Here is a 26257-nt window from a genome sequence, read left to right as displayed (position 1 = left end):
TAGAGACAGTGCTGTTTTGAACTTACAAAATGTCCTTGAGGATGAAACCCATCCTTTTTACCCCAGTTGGATCCTAAATAAAATAAATAAAACTTGTGCTTTTAAAATTAGTATACTCCAGTAAGTTTAATTCAAGGAAAGTAATAAAATAGAAATTATTTTATTGATGTTCTTTGAATTAAACTGACTGAAATATACCTAGTTTAGATAACACATATCCTTTATATAGTGTGATACAAAGGTGTTTTGTTCCTGCCATGTTTCCCAATCATCTGTACTAATTAAGTCCAACGTTACAGTATTTGACGGTCTGTCTCGTATCCAAGACACTGAGAAGACTCTCTGAGCTCAGAAGTCCATGAGTAAGAGTGACTCGATGAGGTGTGGTGTTCTGCATGAGATCATGGAACAGAGCTTGATTTAAAAAACACTGACATATGAATGACATTTAGACTGTCTCAAAAGTCTTATGGAACAAGCGCCATACTAACTGATGGTCCTGAAAATAATAGTTGGGTGAGGTGTGAAGGGTCTGTCCCCACAGTCTCTGTGCATTTTTACAAATGGAATACTAATCTGGAGAGAATACCTAAGGTGCAACAACTACTCTCTATATGAGTATAAACAGGATATTTGTCACAGCACTTAAGCACATTTTCTTTAAATAAATCATTAGAGGTTAGAAAAATATCCTTTAGTCAACATTCAAATACATCATATGAAATTTAACCCCTGTATTGGTTTTTATTTCTATTGTTTATAGTAACCAAAACCAAAATTTTCTCAAAATTTGAAACTTTTATTCCTTTTATTCACATCAGCAAAATAAGTGAGAAACAAAATATTTTTCTACAAAAATTCCCTTCCAAAGAATATTTTGTTATTTATGTGTTAGCAATATTTTTTATTTCAGTAGTTTTTAAAGTTTCTAGACAAAAATAAAATATACTTTTCTCATTTCAATATTATAGAATAGAAAATTATTTTGAAGAGCTAGTCAGAAAAGAGAATTGATAATCTTGTTAAACTTTAATAGAAGGGAGTAACAATGAATAGTCATAAAGAAAAATCCAGGAGGAAAAAAAACATAGTTTGGGGGATTATGCAATATTAGGTTGTTGAGAATGGACTTGGTGTGTTACTGATGCTAATTGTTGAAGATACCATGATATATTTTGAAAATAATGATGACCACTAAAAAATGCTAGTTTTTAATAGTCTGATTTTGTTATTGCTATTGTTGTTTGTTTGTTCTGGGTTTTTGTTTTGTTTTTTTGTTTGTTTGTTTTTGGTAAAATCCCTAAAAGAACAATACAAATTAATTTGAGTGCAAGTTAGGGATGCAGAAGAGGACAAGTAACAGGAATCACTAATTAACTAATACAGACATTATTTGACTTTTTTTGCTAGAAGAAAAATAATTTAAGAATAAATGTAAATTTGTTTTTATATTCCCACATATGCAAGAGAGTATAGAGTTAAAGTGAGAAACGTTATAGCCCAGTTCACAGAGATGAAAGGATCAGAGAAATTAACTAAGGTTATCAGTCTCACCATATCTCCTAGATCAAAGTCACAGAAGGTGGACACTCACAAAATTCCAACCTTCAGTTCATTTTGTAATTGTCTGAGGACTAAAGGGAAAAATTAAAATTAATCACTATTGCCATAAGTCATTACAAGTTACATAATAGAGACTATCATTATTTTATTTCTTAAATGGCTGTTTTAGACTATTAATTTTTCACACATTTTATGTAATACACATGTAGTCTTGATAAATTGTATAATAATGATTCATTTATTATTGTAGCATTTTAAATTCTTAATCTATATTTAATAACATTCATAAAAAACTTATTTGTATTTTAATTATGTGTGATTTAATGTGGGTCTTGGACAATAGCTCCTTTAATGTATTTAATCAAACTTTTTTGAAAACTAAAAAAAGCATTTATTTCATGAATTAATTCTGTCTTATATGGTCATTTATATATTGGGCAAACAGGTAGTATTTCCTTTTCGTTTTTTTCACCACAAAATTGGCCTAACAGAATAGAAGAAAGGAAATGTCATGAATCATAAGTAAGTTATTCAGAATAAGTTTGGCAAGTAAATACATTGGTCTTCAAGAACTTATTTCTTTTAAAAATTCAGTGGTGAAGTCATGTGTAATCACATGACTTTAAAAACTTCACTGATGGAGTCATCATGTAGGTAGTCATGGCTGTCTATTTACAGTGTAAGCATTTAAGACACGCAGCTCTTGAAACCTCTGTATGCAAAAAATCTTGCAGACATACAAGGTTGTATTCTTATATTAATTATATAATAATAAAAAATAGATTGTGAAGAAACAGGCTACAGGTGACTGCCCTGAGAATTCTGAGGTTAAATGCAATCATAAGCAGAATGTATGTACTGGGTACTTTTATGTTAGCTTGACACAAGCTATTGTTGGGGGTTAGTCTGGTCCTGATACATATTCAAATGCTAAATACTGGCCCCCAAGATCTAACTGAGGAGAAGGCATCCTCACATATCCCAAAAGGTACTATAAACACTGTTTCCCAATTTAAAGTTAATTGGTTAATAAAAGGCTAGCACCTCTGATTGGGTAGGAGGGAGGGAAAGGTGGAACTTGAAGATTCAGTGAAGGGGTCTAAGGAGAGGCTGAGAGAGGAGAAAGGAGATGAGGAGGGAGGAGGCACTCATGAAAGTTGATGGAATGTGAGCACATGACTAGGAGAAACAGCGAGTAACATGGGACATATGACTGGGCTATAAGGTGGAATGGCTTCAAAACCTGTGCAATCGAGGCTTACAACCTGTAAATAAAACACCAGGGTTGTGTGTTTTCTATTTGCACTATCTAGAAGAAATAATTCCTATTTCAAACTCTACTCATGTGAAAGGAGGGACCCTCAATTGAGAAAATGCCTCCTTAAGATTGGGCTGCAATCTGACAACTATGGCATTCTGTCTTATCTGAAAGCTTCACAGTTCTTTTCTTTGTCTTCTCCTGAACTCCTTTCTTCTCCTTGACAAGAAAGAAACTAGAATTACTTTGTAGGTCTCATATAGCTCTCTCTGTCATTAACATTTTTGTCTTGGTGACAGAACATCTGTTTCATGGTGTAGTATGAGCCATGTTAAATAAGAATTAGATTCTAGGACTCCAAGAATGAAAAATAAGTTTATGGAAATGGCTAACCAAAGTTAATTTAAGTGACATTACTTTTAAGGATGTCATATGCATGAAATTATTACTTAAAGCACTTGAGAGAAAATATATTAAAATAATAAATATTAAAAACTAAAAAGAGAATCAAAGCATTTCTATGTCATACTAAATTTTTCTAAAACATAGTATACTAGGTTCCATTCCAGATTTATAGAACCTGAATCCAAACCTTTAGGGGATATGACTCAAAGTCTACTTACATAGTCAAGTATACTTCCTAAAATAAGCAAGTACCCGGAAGCCTAAATCTGGTGGAAGGAGGAAGTTATGTATGCATGTATTCAACATAAGTTAATTATAAATAATAAAAAATAGCTTTGAAAATGTCAAGGGATAATACATAATGAAACTTTATTGACAGAATAGAGTTGAAAGTGAGCTGTGATTTACATTCCATTAAAATAAAAAAAAAGATTGTCAGTTACTTTGAAAGAAAACTTCCCCCACTTCGAAATTGCAACTAACATTCATTTCATGGTTTGAATCCTAAAGTACAGGATGTTTAATTAAAATATATAAGAAACTCACCTCAGGGAAGAACTCATTGTTGTTTTAGAAATGTTGTGAAAGTGTCTCGAGACATTGAATGGCAATTTAAAAACCTGCTCTCACTTAACTTTGAAATATTTCCCTTGATTCTATGTCTCTAAGAAGCAAGATTTCAGGCTGTTTCTCTAATTGGGACACTCCCTTTTGCCCTCCAGAAAGCTTTTACTGCAATTTTTTAATAATTTGAGTGTCAAATACTACTAGGAAATAAACTTCAAGGTAAGAAACACTTATCTTTATTAAATTATTGGGGTAAAAAGGGTTACAGGTAGAACAGGAGTAACCATCAATAATATATGGTTTCCCAGTTTAAATTGTGGTCGATTTCCATTGCATTGAGACTAGCCAGTTATATAGTGTTTACTAGTAAACTAGCTTTAGTTTTATTTCCAAGAAAACAAAAGAAAGTAAAATCTGTTTACTTCACTGTAGACATGGTGCACACTTCTACCTGATTTCCCTTTTTTGTACTTTTATGACAATTCCCCAAATTACAATATGTCCCTTAGCGCCACTCTTTATCATAACCAATGGTCCACATTGTGTTAATTATATTACATATTTAAAACTCAATAAAGAGAGAGGAAAACTAGATGGCAGTTGCTTTTCAATAATGTGGAGTCTAGTGTTTCTCTGTAACACCTGCTTTGAAACCTAGATACACTAGATGCAGCAATACTGTAGTATCACTGATCCTAGCATGTGGAGGCTACAAGAACTCTAATGAAAATAATCTGGACATGGGGAAGGCTGTGCTCCTTAAGACCTTGTGAGGTTTTCAGTTTGGGGAAAAATGATAGTGTAATTGGTGTCACTAAATATAATATTATACAATCATACAATATTAAACATTCTTCTTTCATACTGTTGTTTTCTGCCCCACAAACGTGTTCTCCCTTACAACTCGTTTAAAACATATTTTCTCCCAAGTTACTTTAAACTGTGTAATGCATGTATTGTTTTTCATGCATATGATTTCTAAAGTTCAAATTTGACTGTGAATTGGTTCAGAACAATTAAAATGAAAGTTGTAAGTACATAAATCATGTGCATTACTTGGGTAGGGGATGTCACTTTTAGATTCTCAGAATTAGAGCACTCTAAGAATCTCAAAGGCTCCTTGTCACAGTATGTGATGGCTGCTCTTGGTTTTCAACTTGACTATATCTGGAATAAACTACGGTCCAGAAATAGAGGGCACGTTTGTGAACTGGATCTTGAGTCAGGAAGATCAAATGCCTTTGATCCATATCTTGAGGTAGGATGACATATGGGTTTGATCCACATCAACACACACCTTTAACCCAGATCCTAAGGCAAACCCTTAATCTGCTCCATATCTTCTGCTGGGGGCCCTGTATAAGGACAATGGAAGAATGAGGCATTGGTAGTTCTTAGCCTGCTTGTATTCACTTTGCCAGAACATTCTGAAGCCTACATTTTTGGGAATCCAGCTTATACAGAAGTGGAGCCAAAACACTCAGCCTTATAGCATCCCTCTCTATGGCCTCTGCATAAGTTCCTACCTACAGGTTCCAGCCCTACTTGAGCTCCTGTCCTAACTTCCTTTATGATGAACTACAATGCAGAAGTGTAAGCTAATAAACTCTTTCCTCCTAATTTGCTTTTTGCCCCTGGTGTTTTATCACAGCAGTAGAAACCCTAAGACACAGTGTTCTATTTCTATTAGTCTCGGACATCTGACTTTCAACATATACATTAGATAAGCACATTGGTAGGCTCATATCTTTGCACATATTGAAGGTTCTCTGTCATTTTTCCATCTCACTTCACAATCTATAGAGATTCATCTATACTGACATGCTATCCCATAGTGGCAATAATCTGATTTATTTGATAATGTGATATAAAAAACAAAGTTCCTTAAACACCTGACATACTATATCCCCTAAAATTATGTTTGGAAAATTAGTGTTTTTATCAGACAATCATCTTTATTATTACAACCATCTCTACTGCCCTCGTTAATACCATCATCATCAGTATAACTTCTAAACGACATTCATCAGTGTAGTAGTTTGAAAGTGAGAGGATTCTCATAGGCTTACATAATCCAATACTTGGCCCCCAGCTGGTGGCACCATTTCCAAAGTTGTGTAATCATTAGGTGGTAGAGCCTTGTTGGAGAGCATAGGTTACTAGGGTCAGGCTTTGACATTTTGTGTCTTGGAACCCATTTCCAGTTCTCTCCTCACTTTCTGAGTACAGATTCAGTGTCACTAGGAAGTCTCTCCTACCACCATGCACATTCTTTGTCAGAACTATACCCCTGAAGCTAGAAGTCATAGTAAACTTTTACTGAAGTTGATTTTGTTAGGTATTTTATCATGGCAACAGAAGAGACATTAATTCCATAGATGCTAAGACAGTCTTCCAAAGCTAAGTACAAAATGAGAATCTATGACTAGTTTCATGATTTAAAAAGAAGCTTTATAGTATATATATATATATATATATATATATATATATATATATATGTATGTATTTGGTGTGCTAGTCTTAAAAATACTGATTGTTTTCTATAATATTCTCAATTCATAGTTCTAAGTTAAAATCATGGAAAGCAAATTATTTACATTTTAGACCTGTGAGGAACGTTGATGTAAATATTTCCTCTAGGACCAATGACAAGGTTTAGTGAGCACACGTACTTGTTGACAAGAACTGCAGCCTGAATTCAATCCACAAACTACTACCTGACTCTGGGAACCAACATAAAGGAAGGAAAGGGAAACCTTTTGCAACTTGATCTCTGGTTTCCACATACAAACCATAGCTTGGACACAACTATACACACGCGTGTGCACATGCGCACACACACGGACAAACACTCATCCATACATACACACGCAAACATGCACACTCACATACACGCACACAATCACACAAAGTCACACATTTAGTTAAGGTAACACCTTTTAAATGTATTCATCTCAAATCTTAGTGTCCTTTAATTATGTTAATAAATATTGATGACGCCACTGGCAAATCAGGGCCACTTTTAAATTTTGTCTTCAATCACCTTCATTATGCTAGTGTGAGTTCTATAGTTTAGTCCTCTTTTCCAACATCATGAACAATAATTTCACCACTATTTTAATTACGAGGAAAGACCTGGCTTTCTTCAATAGAAAAACATATTTTAATAATGAAAAAAACTTTATATTTAATTTGTCTTTATACACTCATTCCATCTTCGATGATTGTTGAACAAAAAGTTCTTTATTCAACAATTTGTGTCTTTCTTTCTTGGACAATGGAAAAACTGAAATAGAAGCCTGACTTAGTATAGACTTCTCAGGTTTACCCTGTTCTCTTTGCCTGCACCTTATCTTCTTCGATTTGGTATAGTCACATGCTACATTTGCTTCCTTTGAGGCCTTCCCTGAGTGCTCGCGGCCTCCGTGAACACATTTGTCTTTGCCAGCTATTTTTGTCTATGTAACCTTGTTCTACCAATTAACTATGGGTGATTTCCCGCATCTTCTGGATTTCTCCTAATGGGTTTTTGCTTTTAACTTCTCATTCTTTTCATTCTTCTTGTTTTTGTCTTTTCCAGTATAGAGACATTCCTTTGAGACTGAAACATGCTTCTCTTTATTTGCCTTTCCAGTCTTGGTCAATAGCTTGTACACATTTAAAAAAAAATCAATGCACGTGTTTTTCATCTCAAACGATAACAACATCAAAAAATTCTAAGCCAAGAGAGGAAAGATGTAAATTCTTTATTGATGTTGTTTGAAATTAGGACCTCCAAAAGGTCACACACATATTCTATATCTAATCATATATGTACATGATAACTTTGGCATTTTGTTACTTGAGCGTGTACATAAATCCATGATAACTTTGGGAGTCAGACATAGCTTTATGATGTAATGCATCTCACCTATTTTGACAATTTCAACAAAATGAAATTAAGGAGGTATTTTTAAATACTGAAATGTAGATATTTCGAAGTTATTCAAAATTAAACTTAAGTGCTCACTCAAATTTTGTTTTCTTGTGTTAAAAGATCTTTTCTACAAATTAAAGGTCAGAGGACAGGATGATACACAGCCCATTTCATGTTCTGTGAGAATGAAGGATACTGACGTTTTAAATTCTACTGGGACACATGATGTGTACCTATCTTTAGCCAGCATCTCCTCACACTCCATTGTCTAAAAATAGACCAGTTCTGAACTTTGGAGACTGGCTTAGAAGGGCATTAACCTCTTTCTCGACTGTTAGGTTTGCCATTCTTCGTCAATGGATTCAGTATAATCCTGAGGATGCTAAAAATAGAGCCTCTTCTTCATCTACACTCCAACAAGCACTCATACACATGGGGTAGAGTTCACTGAATTTTCTAATTAGATTTTATTTTTAAATATACTGCTGGCATTTATTAAGGCACACATCAATCTTATGATCTTCATATTTCAATGTCAAGTTTTGATGCTTGAGGCATTGTCTCCAGAGAGCTGCCTGCTGAAACGAAGGAAGAACTATTAGCAGATTGTTTGAATAACTTCCAAAAGAAATGGGACATACAATAAGGCCTACTTTGGCATCTCCTGATTAATACTTTAAATCAACTCTTGAACAATTTACATGTAGTTACATTTTTGTTCCTGCAAAGATGTCCTTACTGTACTAGAGGGGCTAGTAAGCCTACCGTGATAGGCTACTCTGCATTGAATTATGTGACTATTTAAGACTTACTTTAAAATGTTTATTATGTGCTGGATATGTTCCTGATCATTTATATATTTTACCTTCTTAGTTTTATCACACACTACTGAGTAGTTAATATCAACAACTTTTGCATTTAAAATGCTGGAAAAAAATGACAAATCGTTTAAGAATTCATTTAAAGTCACACACATCCTGTTAATGCTGGCTAGTGGTGTGGTACTGTACAATTGATCATGGCGCTAAACTGCCTATCACAAACATGTTTTCATTCACCATTTCTTACAGAGAGGAAAGGACATGCACACTTACAACTGTCACCAAAGGATTAAGTATTTCTAAACCAGTGGTTTTCAACATGTGGGTCTTGAGGACTTGGGAGCTGATCAACCCTTTCACAGGGGTTACATAGCAGGTTTCCTACACACCATATATTTACTTGGTCATTCCTAACAGTAGCAAAATTACAGTTATGAAATAGTGATGAAATAATGTTATGGCTCACCACAATATGAGGAACTATATTAAAGGGTTGCAGAATAAAAAGGTTGAGAACCACTGATGTAAAGCAAAGAAAGTTGACTTTGTTCAGACATCCAGACAGTGTAAAGTGCCAAAGGTCCGAGATGCCCAAGTCATCAAGTGTGTAATTTTGACAGCCAAAAACCACTGAGATTATAGACAGGTGAGATGGTGAATACATTGCAATGTAACTTTTCAGGTTTAAGAGACTAATCTTCTGGGTACCATCTTAAAGATTTTTTTCTTAGAAAATTGTACTTGTTCTTTTACTTTTACCAGAGTGTACAAGCTTCCAGTGAAATAAAGGGAGTTTTAAGACAAATCTGTAATCATTTCATTCCCAGAACACTAAAAATTTCAGTAGAGCTCAATGTTCAGATAAGATTCTTAACCACTATGGAACTGAAAAGAACCTCATTCCCTGTGAATCTCCATTGTCCTTGATATGTCACTAGCTGGTTGTGGAAGGGGCAAGAAGCAACAACTGCTTGATGATACATTGAGTATACTCTGTGCAGACTACCATGGTGATTATATTGGTTCATTTGGGGTTCTGTGGAGAGAAGCCTCAAACAGCCTGGCTTAAAAGCAGTATAAATTTATTTACTAAGTTTTGATGGATGAGAAGTCTAAGATTAAAGTACTAGCAGTTTGTGTTTAGTTAGAGTACTCTTATCTATAAACAGACATCTTGTAAGCATGATACAGCAGAATGAACAAGACATTTCTGAGATCTCTTTCATAAAGGATAATGCTCACATGCACAAATATTATACCATCATGGCAGAATCACTAGTCAAGCCTTAGTTACCATCACCTGAATTTGGTGGAGGAGGGACATACTATCTTCCATATAATCCACCAATATCACTAGGTTATTGGAAGTACCAGGCTATTCATGTACCTTCCATATTATGCTCCACTGACAGTTATTCCCACTCCTTATTTCTTACCTCTTTGTAGAACAGCTAACCCCTCAGAACACACAGAGAATTCCAGTGCAAAATGGCTATATATAAAGCAGAGCTACATGACACACACTGCACATGCAGCAAGCACAATTACAAGAGAACATTTTTGTAAACAGTGGGAAAAGTACATTGGTCATGATCCCAAAGAACAATGATACTAAGCTATAAGAATGACGCTTGTCATGTGGAGTACTGCTGTTCCCCCTCCTCCAAGTGCCACTGCTTCACAGACAAATGTTCCAGCTACACTGACAATCAATTATTTTTTGAGATGAGCTGCCAGTTATGCAATTCATATTTATTTTCCTTCACTTACTTATCCAGTGAATAATTAATATAAATTATATGTGGGGTGAGGAATGGTGCGGAAATCAAGGTACAAAAAGTCCTCCTTTTTCTAAAGCTCATTCCATGACAGAACAGATAATTCCCAAATAAACCTTCAGAAAAAGCAAGGCAAAGCAATGTGTGCACAGAAAATGTGATTGAGAATGTCGACAGAGGCGCTCACCTGGATGGATCACCCAGTGAAGAAGTCTTTGATGAAATAACATTAGGATCAAGACTTGAACCTAGATGTACTTCAACAGAGGAATGGATACGGATGATGTGATACATTAGCAAAATGGAGAACTACTCAGCTATTAAAAAAACAATGACTTTATGAAATTCTTAGGCAAATGGATGGAACTAGAAAATATCATCCTGAGTGAGGTAACCCAGTCACAAAAGAAGACACATGGTATGCACTCACTGATAAGAGGATATTAGGCCAAAAGCTTGGAATACCCATGAGGCAATTCACAAACCACATGAAACTCAAGAAGAAGGAAGACCAATGTGTGGATGCTGCAGTCCTTCATAGAAGGGGCGATAAAATACTCTAGGGAGGAAATACAGAGACAAAGTGCGGAACAGAGACTGTTCCAGAGATTACTTTGCCTGGGGATCCATCACATATGCAGTCACCAAATCCAGTCACTACTGCCGATGCCAAGAAGTGCATGCTAACTGGAGCCTGATATAGCTGTTTCTTGAGAGGCTCTGCTGGAGTCTGACAAACACGGAGGCAGATGCTCGCAGCCAACCATTAAACTGAGCATGTGGTCCCCATTAGAAGAGTTAGAGAAAGAAATGAAGGAGCTGAAGGGGTTTGCAACTCCATAAGAACAACAATACCAACCAACCAGAGCTCCCAGGAACTAAACCAACAGCCAAAGAGTACACATGGACATACCCATGGCTCCAAATGCATGTGTAGGATGCCTTGTTGGCACCAATGGGAGAAGAAGCCATTGGTCCTGCCAAGACTGAACCTCGCACCCCTCAACCCCCGCCTGGCCCGCAGTGTAGGGGAATGTCAGGTTGGGTTAGTGGAGGAACACCTTCATAGACATAGGGGGAGGAAGGATGGGATCGGGGGGTGGTTCTGGAGGGAAAACCAAGAAAGGGGGTAATGTTTAAAACGTAAATAAATACAATTTAAAAAGAAAGACTTGAGCAGTACATATGAGCTAAGCATTTGTTAAAGGTTTTCAGCAAGTAGTCTCTAGCATAAAGGAAAGAAATCACCTAACTTCTGCTATGATTGAATATTTGTTCCAATCATGTCTGGACTTTTTTAGACTCATATTTATTTCAATAATGACTTTTGTGAATGTACTAGTATGATGTCTGTTGCTATGACAAAATGCTCTGATTCAAAATGACTTCGGGAACAAATGGGTTTATTTGACTTATCACTTCACGTTAAAGTTCATATTTCAGGAAGTCAGGTAAGAATTTGAAGTAAAATACATGAAGATATGCTGCTTGTCGGCTTACTTCCAGGCTCGTTCTGAGGAGTACTTGCATAGGGTTGTAACTGCCCACAGTAGGCTGATCAGGTTATATTATTTCATAAGACAAGTGCTAATACCAATGACCATAGGGATATCTGCTCTAGACGACTTCTCAAGAAAAGCTCTTCTCTCAGATTACTCTACTCTATGTTAAACTGAGACATCAGGCTAACAATATGTTCTTCCACATTACCTTCACTGACCCTTTGAATACTCATTAAAACATTCAGAATTTATTTATTTTTGTGTTATTCTAAATCAGAGAATTTTTTCCATTGTATAGGTATGGCAAATGGTTCAATGTCTAGGAGTTGTAATTTTATAAAGCAGCCCCGATTCAGTTTTTTATTCATGATTATTATAAAGATCATCTATTCAGGGAGCATTTTATGAATTATTGGCACATCTTGGTTATTAGAGATACAAATGTGATTATGACACAGGTTTGCAGTCATGAAAGAGACAATAAATTCACAAATGACAATCATTGTAGGGACACAAAGTGGTCATGAAAAATTATTTATGAAGTATGGAATGCCTGGTAAGAAAGAGTAATGGAAGAAAAACTAAGATGTATAAAAGATTGACGAATGAACAACACAAAGAAAGGATGAGGTAATCAGAACTTTAAAGAAGGAGATAAATAATTTCTTAGTGGTGAATAATTAGTATAAAGATGTAAAGATGGGGAAAGCACATAAAGGGTTTCCTTTGACATTGGGAGGAAGTTGTACTTCTTTTAGAAAATGGGATTTCATGTTCAAGTTCTTAGCAAAGCATGACACTGTCAGACACTGTCAGGTCTACTAAACTCAACATGGCATCATGATTGTGATTTTTATTTGAGCTGCAAAGGAAAGCAACATGTAAGCTGTTACTGGCTTTAAAAGTAGCATCAAAAGATATCGAGAACTGGGGAACATGCTATTTGAATAGATTAAATAAATTGTAATAATTTAGTGGTTAATGGATTCCCATTGAAGATCAGTATGAATCATGGTATGGCAAGAGAATGGGAAGCAAAGTGCACAGCACAGAGAATATTTCTGGTGATTTTATACCACATCATGTTTTTTTAGCACAGTGGGCTGTGACACATAGGGCCAAATTTCTTGAAGTCCATTTTATACTTCTTCTATTAGCTTTTTGCACTATTTCATAAAATGTTAGCCTGTTATCCTAATTTTCTCTAACCATCCTGTAGTAAACATTAAGGCATATCATACCTTCTTCTCTTTTAACTTTATCTCTGTTTTCTATCATTGTCTTGGAGTACCCCTGTCTCTCTGCTGTGTCCTGGCCTAATCTGTCTCTAAACTTCTTTAGACCCTTGAAAACCCTAAACAGATTAGTTTGTCTTATAATTTGGTTAAAATAAAATGATAGTTTAAGATACAAAATAAAAGAAGCACTTAAAAAAACAGTAAACATCCAAAATACATTTGAGTTCTTTTCTACAAAGCCCAAAGATGTATGCATTCTAACTCCACTGAGAGGAACTAAGAGAACCAAATCATAACAATCTAATAGCTGATATTTGTTTTATTTCCAGAACCTTTTTGCACATTTTATAGCTTTTCACTCTGCAAATAAGTTTTAGTAGATGTAACAACTGCAGTTTAGAGATGGCTATCAAGGAAAAAATTTAAGGTGAAAATATTTGTGTTGTTTTATTTATGTTAAGTGCACAAACGATGGTAAGAAACAAAACTACAGATCAAGGGGCTCTTGTGGTTGAGGAAATTTCAAGGCAAGAGAGAAGAGAAGACGTGAAAGAGTAACAGAGAAGAAAGTATGAGAGCAGTGCACCAGGATGACGGAAGAGGTGTTTTGGGTTCAGGTAAAAGGAAAAATAGATTGAGCTTTGTAGCAAAGAATGAAGAGATAAAATGTGGTTTGAAGCAGACTGTTAAAGGAAGAGAGGCATTTCTGGGATGCATATCATGAGCTATAAAAATTATTATCATTGTTGATGTTGCTGAAAGACTATAAGCTGTCCACCTTTGGTACAGGTCACTTTGAATGGTGGTTGCCGAAGTTAAATCCTGTAGAGGTAGCTAGAATCTGAGTGTAGAAAGATCTAATTCATAATGTAATGACCAAGTATTTTAGTGAGACGAGAATTGAAGAAAATGGCAGCTCAGGTACATAAACGATTAGTCTGTTGTTTTAAGGGATAGTAAAGAGGACCTCGACTCAAGCCTCGAGAAAACTAAGAAGGAACTGCAAATTTTGAGCAGCACTGGTCGAGAAGAGGAACGAGACACGCATATGAGGTGTGTTATGAATGTAAATCAGAGATAGGATTTGCAGAGCACAGGTTATAAAAGAAGATCTAAAATAGGACTCAAATTTTACATTCAAAGTGACCAGAAAGAATAACTTAAATTTTACATAAAGACTTTAAAAGTTAGTGCTTTTAGCTGAAAGAAAAAAGGTAATGACTTCATTACATAACTTCTAGGGTGCCAGGGGATATCATATAGCTTTTAAGAAAATGGAATTCGTGAAAATGCCTAGAGTTAAAATGCATAAACTAAAAAAAAAATGTGTGATGAGATAAATTGATGGAATAAGTTCAGAGGCAGGGAATAAAGCCCCTAAGCTTCAGTCAGCATTTCAGAATAAAGAGGAGCAGCAAAGTGTTTGGGTATTGTTAGCAACCTAGCAAAGAACTTGAAACGGCACAAAGAGGGAAGATTCATTACCAGTGGGACTTCGATAACTTTCAGTGACTACAAGTTGTTGTAAATACTTGGTAATCAAACTGTAATATAACCATTACACAGAACATAGGAAGTTTTGTAATAAAAGAAGCCAAGAGCAAAGTACTAGTCTATGAAGGAATCAAGAGCATCCACTTCGGATTTATGAATGAAGCAACTGATAGCAAAGGGAAGAGTTTGGGGAAGGCATGAGAACGGGATACATAGCAAAGAGTGCCTTTGGGTGTTGCAAAATATCTTCATGAGATGCCCAGAGTTGGCTTCTGGAAGCAGGCTAGCATCTCCTGATCTGAATGCCAAGGATGTGCAAAGACAATGTATAAGAGGGAGGATAAACTCTCCACAATAAAAACCTGAATAAGTGACCACTGTTGTTTAGCATTAAAATATTGGAGACATGAGGACAATACAGCCATAGAATATACTTTTGAGAGCCGAGAATACATAAGCTAAAGTAATATTTGTAAAGGAATGCGTTTCTGATATTTGTTTTGAAAGAATTAGAAGTCTCTCAGGGAAGAAACAGAAGAGATGAATAAAGGCAACAATTGAAGTATTAGCATGTAGATCTGGTTATTTTAAGTGAAGACACAAAATAGAGCAAAGCACTGTCTAGAAGATTAAAACAGATGGTAACAATGTGTCGCTCGGATCAAAGACAGTAAATCTTACCTCTCTCAGAGGATCATTAAGTTCACTGAGAATATTTTCCTCATCGAAGATCTTGCCTTGGTATCGGTGCTCATAGTAATCATGTATCTTCTGGCGCATGTCAGCTGGTAACTTGTGGAATGACATGTATTGCTCTACTTGCTTGTACTATAAAAAAAGGGAGAAAAATAGAAACACAGTTAGGTCCTGTTAGCAACCATCCTAGTATGGTACTGCACTATATCCAATAACATTGAATTAATTTGTAACAAAAAGAATAAATCCTTGCCAAAACAGTAATTAGTTCACTAAGGTCTAAGGTACCTACAGGCGTCACACTGTCTAAAGGATTTTACATAGGTGACCACATCCTGGAAAGAATTGGATGTGGAGAAAAGGCATGGCAGGAACTCAGTGTTAACTTAGCTAAGTATCTCTTACACAGAAGTCACAGGGTGGGTGCTACGTTCTCCTCCTTGAGTTCCAGAAGAATTCAACACGGTGCTTGGCTCTTCATTTGAAAGTGAAATTTTGTATTTTCCCTAGCACAAAAGGGCTTTAATCTTAAACCCATGACTAATATCTGAATCTAGTTAAAATTTGAATACAGAAGGCAAAGAATTTGACAGCTCTCTAATGATCATAGATTCTTACGTGCTCAAAGACGCTGAGAAAACACTGAGTACATAAAAGAAGGCTCCAATTCAGAATGGAAGAGGGCATCAGCGTGAGACCAGTTCTCCGGCACTTTTATACGCACACTGTAACTGAGATATTCAATTTTATTTAACTAATTTTTAAATTTGATTATCTATAAGACTTGAGGGTGGAGTGGCTTTTGGGAAAGGCCCATCTTTAGGTATAGTTCTAAAGACAATTTTTCTGATGAGTGTTTTATATTTATATGAGCAAATTCAAAATTCAGCTAAGATAACAAACCAGCTCATAAAAAGGATCATAAGAATACAGATATTTATCTGAGGAACTATTTGAAGAGAATTCCAGATTTTGAATTCATATCTTTAAAAAAAAAAAGGCCTTGCTGTGGGTTAAGTGTAGATTAGCCTTTGGGAAGGATTCTCTAGGTGTTCTTCATGTAGACATTCAAAAATATTATATTTTGACAACAACAATAACACACAGAGTATATGTATGTTGAAGCAGGATCACTACAGTTCTGGCTGGCTTCAATCATCCTTATTTCCAACTCGAAAAGTATCTGTCTGATTCTTTCCCATAAGCGCTGGGATTGAAGGCATGTGCTCATGGCTCAAAAGCAATGAATTAGTTTTATTGTAGTGATGATAGAACCAATATACACTCAAATTCCATGTTGTGACATTGCATAATGTTAAGGAAATGTTCTTTCTTTAAAGCAGTAGTTCCCAGCCAGTAGGTCAGCCCCCGCCCCAACCAGGGTCACATAACAGGTACACTGCCAGTATGTACACTACAATTTATAACAATAGCAAAATTACCATTATGAAGTAGCAACAAAGCAATTTAATGGTTGGGGTTTGCCACAACATGAGATATTGTATCAGATAATCGCTGAATTAGGAAGGTTTAGGACCACTGCATCAAATAAAACACAAATGAGATACTTTCTACCTTTTTCTGACAACAGAGTCCTGACAAAAGGCCTCCTACTCCATGAATATAATTACTGTACCTACGGTTGATGACTAATGGAAAACATTACTAACTGACATTGTAAGCATCAAGTCACTACATTTTTTTTTCATTTTCCTATATGTAACAGAAAATCCTTTTATATGTGCCCAGATATTCAACTTTATAAATGATTACCCTGACCTGAAATATTGCTTTGTTTCAAAAATTTCTTTATTCATAAAGACTCTCTCTCTCCTCTCTCTCTCTCTCTCTCTCTCTCTCTGTCTGTCTGTCTCTCTCTCTCTTTGTCTCTCTCTCTCCTCTCTCTCTCTCTCTCTCTCTCTCTCTCTGTCTCTCTCTCTTTGTCTCTCTCTCTCCCTCCCTACGCCCCCCTCTCTCCCTCTTGGAAGCTTACATGCCTGCATTCCTCCTTCTGAAGCCTGCACTCTTCCTTCTTGAAAAGACATGACCTAACATTTTGAACTTATGTATCTTCCTCTTCATTGTATATAAGTGATTTCCAGTAATTAGTTGAGAAAACTATTCATTAAATTTTGATGGAGAATTCAAACCTCTATATCCTCTGGAAGCTTCCTCCAAAGGATTTGAGATTCATTCTGCTTCATACCCATCACTACGCTGGTGACCCACAACCGTTTCAGTGACTACACATTCTTACTTGAGATAATCTATGTAGGGAGCTAGATTCCAATCAGTCTGTATTTCTGGAAATGTTCTTGGGCAAAAAGAGGAGGAAGTAGGATTTGACACAATGTTTAGGGTCTGGAATTCTGCAGGATAATCTTCATTTTAGCTTCTTTACTACAGATGCATACTTAGCCCCAAGCGATGGTTCTTTGGCTGTTAAGCCAGACACTCAGCAACTCCAGTTGCTAAACATTGGGCCCATGAAGGGACTCTTGTTTAGGGGGTTCTTGTTGACATCATCTTTCTCTTATCTTATTGTGTCCTGTAATTTTAAACATAGTTATTGTGGGATATAGTCTGCAGCACAGTGAGTTCTGCAAATATCCAACATTAGAACAAAAAGGGGGTTGGGTTCCAAGACTGATGGCTCTCACACAAACTAGTATGCACCTACGGATGTGGGATTACTGCTGGCAGAAAAATGTTTTCATATTTTTCTTTCATCATCTCTGCTTTGATTCCATAAATGACTGGTACCCAACTGCTCAGAGCACTGAAAAAAAATGTAACGTTGCAGTGTATGACATCTTTCCTGTCTTCTTCCTTTCCATGAATCTCAGACATGTAAAGTGCAGCATGAAAAAGTATATTAGTTTACTTGCTAAAGAAAATCACTGCCTATATGTAAGATTTTTGTGCATAAAGAAAATATCTGCTTTTTGCCTATTTATGAAATGAAAAATTGTCACTTACTAGAAGAAAACATTACACATAAATTATTTTATAAAAAAGTCTTGGTTGAAAATAGTTACATTTCTTCTTAAAAGTCTTTTTTTCCCTGCACTTCAAATTATTATCTTAAGAAGATATTCAGTTGAATGAGTCCTTGTTATTGTATTGTTACAAAGCTCTATGGATATTAATTGCAGCTTACTCATATTGGGTGAATTTTGATTTTTACAGTGTATATTACTTAATAAGTAACTTTGCCCAGTAATTATTCATCTAATAGTTGTGAAATGATTTATCTGCAAAACAGTCTGTTCAAATGAATGAGTGTATATGCATGCTGCATATGTGTCTGTGCATGTATGCATGCACACATGTGAGTGTGTGTGTTTGTGTGTGCATGTGAGTGTGTGTGTATATGCATACATATTAATATATGCATAAGAATGTGCAAATGTTTATGCCAATGTCCACTTCTATTGCTCTCAACCTTAAAGTCCTTAGGCAGGATCTCTTTCTGAATGAGCTCGTCATTCTAGGTAGTCTTGCTGGTCAGCCAGCTCTATGCATCCATTCATCTTTCTTTGTGCAGTTGGGCTTACATATGTCGCATCCCTGGATTGTTATATTAGAGTTAGGAATTCGAACTCCAGTATCATACTTACAGAGCATATGTTCTGTCTTCACAGTCCTCTATCAATTGTTACAACATTACCAAGCACCAGTAGCAATCAGAAACTTATTAGGATTATGTATTTGTGGCCTCTACCCAGACCTCCTGAACGAGAAGTCTACATTCAGGACACAGCAGCTCTAAGCTTAACAGACACTGAATTTTCAACTTACTTCTCTATCTCAAGTAAGGGTTATCTTAGGACATAGGAAGCATATCTGAGTGAGAACAGGAGAAAAATAAATTCAGTTTTTGGATAGCTAAGTTTAAGTGGCTGATGGCACATGGCCATCCTTATATGTAGGTCAGGCACTCAGAGAAGGAAATGCACACGTCATTGATGACTAAGAGACCAAGAGATGGTGTGTCAACTGAGGAGAAATCTGGCAAGAAGCAGAAGTGGCATTTTAAAGGAGTTCGAATATGGAAGAGTTTCAAGTTAAGGATATGGATAATAACTATGTAAGTTTGAGAGGAACATTAGAACAAAACTAAACAAAACAAAAGCAAAAAGGTAAGTAGCAGAACTCCAAGTTTAAGGGGAGAGTGGCCAATAAGAAGAGAGTGTAGAAAAGAGGTGCAGGGCAGTGGACATGAGCTTAGAAATTAGGTAAACATCTCTCTTAAGTATCTAACACTTGTGAGAAATAGTACCTGACTTTTCTCTGTTTTCCCCACACATAAGATTTCGCAAAAATGCATACAATATTACTGCCATGTTAGTTGGCCAACAAAATAAATCTTTAAAGAAGACATGTAGCAATATTTCAAAAAGGAGATAAACAAAATGTGAGAAATTTTATAGAGGTTCGTTAGTTCAAAACATGAAAGACTATCAATGTTTGTGTTAGTATGGCATTTTCTGAAAATTACTCAGTGCATTTACTATCCACCAAGAAAATATCTATAGAAAGTGTAGGTGCAATTCTTCTTTAACATATATTAACAAAAGTAACACCTGTTAGAATTAAAGGAGCTGCTTTCACTCCTACTTAAAATTACATTCTACCCTAATTTTTATTTTCATGAAATTAGAATATGTAAAAATAATATATGTGTATCATTAAATATAAAAGATATCAAGAGCATTTATTGTCAATGGTAATAGTACATCCTCAAACCAAGCGGTCTTTGCCTGTGTCTTGAGGTATTTGGATCTATCACTCTGCAATGGTTGCTTCTATTACTTATGTGGATGAACTCCAGGCATTATTTACTGGTTTATAGTCATAAGATGGTACTTATCTATCTTCCATATCTCAAAACCTTTTTACACTTGATAATTATTTTAATAGTGTTTAGTTTTTCCCATGATCTCCTCTGTCAAATTACATAGCACATTTACTTTCATTTGTTGCTTACAGAACTATAAGTATAGATCAAAAGTTTCAAATTTCCTCAATTTCTACTTGCTAATTCCTGGTTTCTAAATGGAGATTATAATGCCATACAGAGAACTGTAATTCAAAATCCATAATGCTTCTTTTGTTTTAAGCAAGGTGAATATTGGCCACAAGGCCAAGTGAAACTCTCAATAATCTTGATATTTATTTTGTTTATTTCTTATAATTTGCCTGATTAACTCTAACTTTGGTCTCTATATCCAGATAGCCATGGTAATTTCTTTAGAAAATTTCTTGTCAGTTCATCTTAAAACATCTATGTTGGCTTCACTGAAACAAACCCTCTAAGACACATATAAGAAAGGGTATGTAGGACACGTTTTGTGACTCTTTTATCTATTAAAGTTACTAAGCTTGCAATAAATCATCTTATCAACATACATGAGCTAGAAAATGCAACAGGTTTTATAGCGAACGTGTATGCATGCATATGGGCTACTTAGATCATACTCAGCCCCTTCCTCTTTTCTCACCCCTCTCTTCCATTTCCCTTCCACATAGCTGGAGGGCTCCCTTTCTATTTCCATGTTCTTCTTCTTTCAACTGTTTTCCAGATGAAAAAAAATAGTTCTTTTTTTTTATGGAACTCATGATTTCAGTTAATACAATTATGTTCAGTTCAAACCCTTTTCCCATAAATGATATAATTTCAGTCTTCCTTATGGGTGAGTAAAACTGCAGTGTGAATTATCACTTTTTCTTTATCCATTCATGTGCTGAAGACCATCTGGACTGCTTCTTAACTTGACTGTTGGGAGCAGTGTAAAGATATACATGCAATGCAAGATTCTCTATTTTAAGCTGCCTGTGATTCTTTGTGGGTATATATGAAGGAGTATATGTCTGAAACTTATGCAAAGGGGGTTCACATACATGTGTGTGCATGTATACCTACCCACATGCATGCAGACCTCTGGATATTAGCAGCCACTGCTGCATGTTTTTTGCAACAACACTGCATTTATCTTTGAGACAACCTTTTACTCCCTGATTCGGCTAAAGTAGTTGGTGGGCAATCCCCGGGATCCTCCGGTCCTGGCATGTACTTCACCACTGAGCCATCTCCTCAGTCCATACAAGCTCTATTTTTAACTTATTTTGAGAAATAGTCATCACATCTTAATCTTGACTGATGATACAGTTATGGAATCCTGGCTGAACAATTTGAACTAGATGCTGAGCCTCTGAATTTGAGTTTTACCATTACCCTAAACTAGATTTATCATTTATTAACATATTTGTCTTCTCTATGTGTTCTTTTTGACCACTGCTGTGTTTCCTCTTTTTTTATATCTCACTGCATTTTTCATACATTCTAAATTTTAAATCATTTTGTAAAACTCCTTGAATTATTTTTAATCCCTAAATTTTCTTCCTTTACATCTGTCCCAATGCAGTCATCAAACCCAGTCATTATTGGGGATGCCAAGAGGTGCATGCTGACAGGAGCCTGACATAGCTGTCTTCTGAGAGGCTCTGCCAGAGCCCAACAAATACAGAGGCGAATGTTCACTAAGTCCCCAATCCAGGAGTTAAAGAAAAGACTGAGGTAGCTGAGGGGGTTCGCAATTCCATAGGAAGAACAACAATATCAACTAATCAGACACCCCATAGCTCCCTGCCACTAAACCACTAACCAAGGAATACTCTTGGAGGGACCAAGCAAAGAGTACACAGGGAGGGACCCATGACTCCAGCTGCATATGTTGCAGAGGATGGCTTTGTCTGGCATCAGTGGGAGGAGAGGCTCTTGGTCTAATGAAGTCCTAGTGTAGGGGAATGCCAGGGAGGCGAGGTGGGAGTGGGTGGGGGAGCACCCTCATGGAGGCAGTGGCTGGGGGACGGGAAGGGGGTTTTCAGAAGGGAACCTGGGAAGGGGGATAACATTTGAAATGTAGATAAAGAAAATATGCAATGAAAATGGAAAAAGTGATTCTAAGGTGTGACTGACTATATTGCTGAAATTTGAAGTTTAAAGAAAATGTAGACTTGACACTTGTCATTGCCTCAGGCACTCTTTATCAACCTTGTCTTTGGCAGGCAAAGCTGAATGAATGTGTGGAGGGAAATGAAAAACAAGCTGCTACAGAGAGGAGAGCCTGGTGGCAGTGAGAAGTGAAAATGTCAATGCTAAGTGTACCGCTTCCTTTGCATGCTCACGCAGGGGTGGGAGGACGGAGGAACTAACATGATAACTGAAGGAATTAGAGGGAGTAACAAATACAACACACTCAGCATTACAAACAAACAACAAAACAAAAACTGAACAAGCAAACAAGAATCAAAACAAAACAACTGAGCTCGCAGTTTGGATGTTTTTACAAAGGATTTTTAAAATACTACCTCTTTTTGTTTATTTTCTTAAACTTTGGTGATCCTTGGAATTGAACTTAGGGCCTTGAAAATGCTAGGCAAGCAATAACTTCATATCCCTAGCCACAGTTAAACTGTTTTCACATGCAAAATATGATATCCTCCTTAAAATTGCAACTCTGTGAATTACCTATTTCTTCATTCCAGTTCTTAGGATGTCTCCAAATCCTGTTACATTACACGTGCCAGTTTCAGTGGTCCTTCATCTCGCTGTGTCTTCTGTATAACCAGTGTAGTCAAGCACACTTTATCTCTCCATTAAACTCATGGCTAACTCTTAAACTACACTACAAGTGTCTGTGTTTTGTGCCTTGCTATAGTTTTTTTTTTTTTTTTATTAACTTGAGTATTTCTTGTATACATTTCCAGTGTTATTCCCTTTCCCGGTTTCCGGGCAAACATCCCCCTCCCCCCTCCCCTACTTTATGGGTGCTCCCCTCCCCATCCTCCCCCCATTGCCGCCCTCCCCCCAACAATCTAGTTCACTGGGAGTTCAGTCTTAGCAGGACCCAGGGCTTCCCCTTCCACTGGTGCTCTTACTAGGATATTCATTGCTACCTATGAAGTTAGAGTCCAGGGTCAGTCCATGTATAGTCTTTAGATAGTGGCTTAGTCCCTGGAAGCTCTGGTTGCTTGGCATTGTTGTACATATGGGGTCTCAAGTCCCTTTAAGCTCTTCCAGTTCTTTCTCTGATTCCTTCAACGGGGGTCCTATTCTCAGTTCAGTGGTTTGCTGCTGGCATTCGCCTCTGTATTTGCTGTATTCTGGCTGTGTCTCTCAGGAGCATTCTACATCCAGCTCCTGTCAGCCTGCACTTCTTTGCTTCATCCATCTTGTCTAATTGGATGGCTGTATATGTATGGGCCACATGTGGGGCAGGCTCTGAATGGGTGTTCCTTCAGTCTCTGTTTTAATCTTTGCCTCTCCCTTCCCTGCCCAGGGTATTCTTGTTCCCCTTTTAAAGAAGGAGTGAAGCATTCACATTTTGATCATCCCTCTTGAGTTTCATTTGTTCCAGGCATCTAGGGTAATTCAAGCATTTGGGCTAATAGCCACTTATCAATGAGTGCATACCATGTGTGTTTTTCTGTGATTGGGTTACCTCACTCAGGATGATATTTTCCAGTTCCAACCATTTGCCTACGAATTTCATAAAGTCATTGTTTTTGATAGCTGAGTAATATACCATTGTGTAGATGTACCACATTTTCTGTATCCATTCCTCTGTTGAAGGGCATCTGGGTTCTTTCCAGCTTCTGGCTATTATAAATAAGGCTGTGATGAACATAGTGGAGCACGTGTCTTTTTTATATGTTGGGGCATCTTTTGGGTATATGCCCAAGAGAGGTATAACTGGATCCTCAGGCAGTTCAATGTCCAATTTTCTGAGGAACCTCCAGACTGATTTCCAGAATGGTTGTACCAGTCTGCAATCCCACCAACAATGGAGGAGTGTTCCTCTTTCTCCGCATCCTCGCCAGCATCTGCTGTCACCTGAGTTTTTGATCTTAGCCATTCTCACTGGTGTGAGGTGAAATCTCAGGGTTGTTTTGATTTGCATTTCCCTTATGACTAAAGATGTTGAACATTTCTTTAGGTGTTTCTCAGACATTTGGCATTCCTCAGCTGTGAATTCTTTGTTTAGCTCTGAACCCCAATTTTTAATAGGGTTATTTGTCTCCCTGCGGTCTAACTTCTTGAGTTCTTTGTATATTTTGGATATAAGCCCTCTATCTGTTATAGGATTGGTAAAGATCTTTTCCCAAACTGTTGGTTGCTGTTTTGTCCTAACCACAGTGTCCTTTGCCTTACAGAAGCTTTGCAGTTTTATGAGATCCCATTTGTCGATTCTTGATCTTAGAGCATAAGCCATTGGTGTTTTGTTCAGGAAATTTTTCCAGTGCCCATGTGTTCCATATGTTTCCTTATTTTTTCTTCTATTAGTTTGAGTGTATCTGGTTTGATGTGGAGGTCCTTGATCCACTTGGACTTAAGCTTTGTACAGGGTGATAAGCTTGGATCGACCTGCATTCTTCTACATGTTGACCTCCAGTTGAACCAGCACCATTTGCTGAAAATGCTATCTTTTTTCCATTGGATGGTTTTGGCTCCTTTGTCAAAAATCAAGTGGCCATAGGTGTGTGCGTTCATTTCTGGGTCTTCAATTCTGTTCTATTGGTCTATCGGTCTGTCTCTGTACCAATGCCATGCAGTTTTTATCACTATTGCTCTGTAATACTGCTTGAGTTCAGAGATAGTGATTCCCCGTGATTTATTGTTGAGGATAGTTTTAGCTATCCTGGGTTGTTTGTTATTCCAGATGAATTTGCAAATTGTTCTGTCTAACTCTTTGAAGAATTGGATTGGTATTTTGATGGGGATTGCATTGAATCTGTAGATTGCTTTTGGTAAAATGGCCATTTTTACTATGTTAATCCTGCCAATCCATGAGCATGGGAGATCTTTCCATCTTCTGAGGTCTTCTTCAATTTCTTTCTTCAGAGTCTTGAAGTTCTTATTGTACAAATCTTTTACTTGCTTGTTTAAAGTCACTCCGAGGTACTTTATATTATTTGGGTCTATTATGAAGGGTGTAGTTTCCCTAATTTCTTTCTCGGCTTGTTTCTCTTTTGTGTAGAGGAAGGCAACTGATTTATTTGAGTTAATTTTATACCCAGCCACTTTGCTGAAGTTGTTTATCAGCTTTAGTAGTTCTCTGGTGGAACTTTTGGGATCACTTAAATATACTATCATATCATCTGCAAATAGTGATATTTTGACTTCTTCTTTTCCGATCTGTATCCCCTTCATCTCCTTTTGTTGTCTGATTGCTCTGGCTAGAACTTCAAGAACTATATTGAATAAGTAGGGAGAGAGTCGGCAGCCTTGTCTAGTCCCTGATTTTAGTGGGATTGCTTTAAGTTTCTCTCCATTTAGTTTAATGTTAGCAACTGGTTTGCTGTATATGGCTTTTACTATGTTTAGGTATGGGCCTTGAATTCCTATTCTTTCCAGGACTTTTATCATGAAGGGGTGTTGAATTTTGTCAAATGCTTTCTCAGCATCTAATGAAATGATCATGTGGTTCTGTTCTTTCAGTTTGTTTATATAATGGATCACGTTGATGGTTTTCCGTATATTAAACCATCCCTGCATGCCTGGGATGAAGCCTACTTGATCATGGTGGATGATTGTTTTGATGTGCTCTTGGATTCGGTTTGCCAGAATTTTATTGAGTATTTTTGCGTCGATATTCATAAGGGAAATTGGTCTGAAGTTCTCTTTCTTTGTTGTGTCTTTGTGTGGTTTAGGTATAAGAGTAATTGTGGCTTCGTAGAAGGAATTCGGTAGGGCTCCATCTGTTTCAATTTTGTGGAATAGTTTGGATAATATTGGTATGAGGTCTTCTATGAAGGTTTGATAGAATTCTGCACTAAACCCGTCTGGACCTGGGCTCTTTTTGGTTGGGAGACCTTTAATGACTGCTTCTATTTCCTTAGGAGTTATGGGGTTGTTTAACTGGTTTATCTGTTCCTGATTTAACTTTGATACCTGGTATCTGTCTAGGAAATTGTCCATTTCCTGAAGATTTTCAAATTTTGTTGAATATAGGT

General features: G+C 36.6%; 1 protein-coding gene across 1 annotated transcript in view; it reads right to left on the bottom strand.

Moving 5' to 3' along the window:
• Hcn1 (hyperpolarization-activated cyclic nucleotide-gated potassium channel 1) overlaps positions 1-26257 on the bottom strand; it is a 398847-nt gene that overhangs the window by 54933 nt on the left and 317657 nt on the right. The window contains 1 exon segment of the mRNA NM_053375.2: positions 15224-15370. Within this exon segment, the coding sequence (NP_445827.2) occupies positions 15224-15370 (147 nt within the window).

This window comes from Rattus norvegicus, chromosome 2 (assembly GCF_021556685.1).
Source record: "Rattus norvegicus strain SHRSP/BbbUtx chromosome 2, alternate assembly SHRSP_T2T, whole genome shotgun sequence".
NCBI lineage: Eukaryota > Metazoa > Chordata > Mammalia > Rodentia > Muridae > Rattus > Rattus norvegicus.
The sequence above is the reverse complement of the archived record's forward strand: the minus strand, read 5'-3'. Positions and strand labels throughout refer to the sequence as shown.